This window comes from Triturus cristatus, chromosome 6 (assembly GCF_964204655.1).
Source record: "Triturus cristatus chromosome 6, aTriCri1.1, whole genome shotgun sequence".
Taxonomy (NCBI): Eukaryota; Metazoa; Chordata; class Amphibia; order Caudata; family Salamandridae; genus Triturus; species Triturus cristatus.
Window position 1 is genome coordinate 1,949,863,367 of NC_140589.1, and position 3,653 is coordinate 1,949,867,019.

At 47.9% G+C, this 3,653-nt stretch overlaps 1 protein-coding gene across 1 annotated transcript; it reads left to right on the forward strand.

Moving 5' to 3' along the window:
* Positions 1–661: 661 nt before the first annotated feature.
* LOC146822576 (uncharacterized) lies at positions 662–1,417 on the forward strand. Its single transcript, XM_085610088.1, has one exon. It carries the CDS (start codon positions 662–664, stop codon positions 1,415–1,417), a length of 756 nt encoding a protein of 251 aa, XP_085466214.1.
* The last annotated feature ends 2,236 nt before the right edge of the window (positions 1,418–3,653 follow it).

The window sequence follows — 3,653 nt, forward strand, 5'->3', positions numbered from 1 at the left end:
TTGTGTGCCCATGTGTTTATTTTTTTCGAATTACTCTTGTACTGTTTACATCATACTAATAATGAAACACATTGGCACACGCCTGTTTGTCCTAGACTGGAACCCCAGGTAATTGTTTGGTATTTTTTCCTATTGGGGTCTCTAGACCGGTCCCATTCATAGTTTGTGATTCTTCAAGCGTTTGCTGACTATCTTGTCTTCAGTTACAGGTTTCCAGTCTGTAAGGTATTTGGATAGGAGTGGTCAGGTGCGAGTACCCACAAAGACAAGGTAATTTTGTGTACGTTCCTCGTTGGATTGGGGGTTGCTGGCTAAATAGAATCACAATCTGCACCCCTTTTCTTTTGCAGGTTTGGGAGACCGTACTACGAATACAATTGCACAGGCAGACGGGAGTACAGGCAGAACAAACAGGTAATTGTTTGCTAGAGTTAAAGTAGTGCATCTTCTGTTGCAGGCTTCGCAGCCAGAACCCCATACATTCACACAGGCGTACGTGAGTTCAAGCAGAAGAGGTAATTGTTTGGTAGAGTTAAACTGTGGTGCATCTTCATCCTTGTAGTACAAAGGATTGCATTCATGAGCTAGGCGTCAACGTAAGCCATGTTCCCATATCTTGCAGGCTTTGTGGCACAGCAGGTTCGAACCGGCGGGCACGGAAATGTTCAAGCGCAAAGCTGTCACTTTGGGAGAGTGCAATGCTTCACCACAAAGGAAGAAATGTTGCCTTGTATTCAAGGGAGAGTGGATGAAGGAAATTGTGGAGGCTGAGACGCAGAATTCACGGAGCAAGGTTCGCGTGCAACTCGAGGAACTTTTCCAATACAGTCCAGACGTGGGCTTGATTTGCAAAGCATGTGCCGAAGCCAAGATTGTTGGGGACTTTTCCACAGGGAAGAAATGGAGTGATGGCTGGAAACTGGATTACATGAAACGCCATCTACTTAGCAAAGTACACGAGTCTGCCATGGTGATCTTGAGAAACAGAAGTGCTGCTGCCAGGTTTGGTTTTGGAGTGCGGGCAATGCTGACAGAAACTGCCACTGACAAAGCAAATAGAATGGAAGTAGTTGAACGCCAAAGAACTGTGCCTGAAGAGATAAAGATTCTCATCAACAACGTGTTGCTGGCAGTCAAGATGAATACTTCAATGTTATCTGTACAAGACATCCATGACCACCTAGCTTTGTATGTCAAGATACCAGACAGCTGGAGGAGCAAGAACTATGCCTTTGAGTTCCTTGAGGCCATCAATAGCGTGATACACTGTGAAGCTATGGCAGAACTTCGTACCGCTTTGAATCACACATTGATAATTGATGAGAGCACTGATATTTCTGTTTCAAAAATGCTCATCCTGTACTTCAAGTTCCGACCAGTAACATCTACAGAGCACAAAACACAGTTTGGGGCATAGTGAAGCTGACTAGTTGTAATGCTGAGGCTATCACTACTGCTGTGAAAGATTTCTACACTGCCAATGAACTGGACCTTATGAAAATGGTCATGTTCACATCTGATGGTGCGTCCGTGATGCTGGGTAAGAATAATGGTGTTGCTACTCACCTTAAACAATCCATACCTCATCTAGTTGAGCAGCATTGTGTCGCCCATCGAGAAGATTTGGGAGTTGATGATGCCTGGAAAAGGGTTCCAATGGTTAAAGAGATGGAGACATTATTGAGGACTGTCTACACTGTGTTCTCCAGATCTCCTGCAAGGAAGTCCAAGCTGGATGAAATTGCATCGGTCACTGAATGTGAAGTGGTCTCTTTTCGACCACTGAATGAAGTCCGGTGGCTTTCAAGGCATTTTGCTGTTGGTGCACTAATTCGTAATTACGAGGCTGTTCTTAAGTACTTTGAGCATGAGAAAGTTGAGGAGAATGATCCAGTTGCTAAATATTGTAATAAAAAGCAATCAATCTCACCTAACATCAATCTCACCTAACTGCCGGGACGCTGTGGATCTGATCTTCGTTGCTGCATCCTGTGACGCTTTTGAGGCGCTACACCTCGCCGGACCCGCTCCGCGGGTCCCGCTTCGTTACTCCTTGCTTGGGACTTGGTCGGAGGAGGGGCTGGTCTACCAGAGACTGCTGTGGGTGGCTGGGAGCTACTGCAGGGCTGCGAGCGGTGCAATCAGGGACTCCATTTCCCAGGAGTCCCTGTAAGCCTGACCAGAAATACCTGGCCCGCTCTCCCTGATTGCTCCGCCCCCACCTACGGAGCTAAAACCCCTTGGCCCAGGAAGCCTCTTTGGGACATCAATCTCACCTAACTGCCGGGACGCTGTGGATCTGATCTTCGTTGCAGCATCCTGTGACGCTTTAGAGGCGCTACACCTCGCCGGACCCGCTCCGCGGGTCCCGCTTCGTTGCTCCTTGCTTGGGACTTGGTCGGAGGAGGGGCTGGTCTACCAGAGACTGCTGTGGGTGGCTAGGAGCTACTGCAGGGCTGCGAGCAGTGCAATCAGAGACTCCATTTCCCAGGAGTCCCTGTAAGCCTGACCAGAAACACCTGGCCCGCTCTCCCTGCTTGCTCCGCCCCCCAGCCATTACCTCTATTTTACAGGCCCTCCTTACTGCAGCGCGGGAGCAGCCCGGGAGAAGCCGGGGACAAGGGCGGGACCGTTCTTTCCCGTTCCTGACCGTTCAAGACCGGACCGGGCCCTCCCTCTTGGTCTCAGGACACTAAGGTGCCAAAAAGTGACGTTGTCTACTATGTCGGGACGTGAGCTGAGAAGCAAAGCTTCTCTTGCCGGGGGTTCTATTGCAGGAGGTATGGATAAATTCTTTATTAGGGCCAACAATTTGATTGAAAAGGAAATTTCTGTATTAGAAAAGCGTTTATCACATGAATTAATTTCTAAAAGATCATCCCTAGGAGCGATCGCCTTAGCCAAAAGCCCAGACAGGAACCCAATCCCTGTTATCACAGTAACACAGCCAATAGAGCCTAACACTACCTCAGGAATGGGGGGAAATGATTCGCAGGAGTTAGACATTCTAGTGAATGAAATTTCGCCCGAAATTGATTCACTCCTCTCTAATCATTGCGTCGCCCCTGAAAATGATACTACAGGGGCCCCTATTGTTAGCATAGTAAATCAAGGGACCATTCAAGGGACCAAAGAAGGGGCCATTCCAAAAAGAAAACGGGTATATAACAAAAAAGACGGGAATAAGCCTAAACTAGCTAAGCTGCAAGGTGGTAGCTCCCAACCACCTAGGCCGATTATAGAACCAAAGGATGCAGGGGTTGGAATGGTCGACTTAACCGAACCTATCTCTAACAATTCTAGGCCAGCACCTCTGGACCCTGGACTGTCTATAGAAAGCCTGGGAGCCCTATGTAAATCCCTTTTACGACCTCTTGAGGTTAAACTAGAACAAATTGACCTTAGATTAAGTAACATCGAGAAAAATACAGCTGTGCTGGTGGCAAATCCAAGTTTGGCCACCAAGCAAAACGTTGCTACCACCCCAGTCTGTGTAAATAGGGGGACTATATCATCTATAGATTTGGGTATGCCTAACAATAATAAAGTAGGACTCCCTGGGCCAAATAAACCGGTGCCACAGGAAGTCCCTAAGCTGACCGTTGCTTCCTCGGTGGATGGGTGCGTTATCTCTGGGAATAAAGCGGATGTTA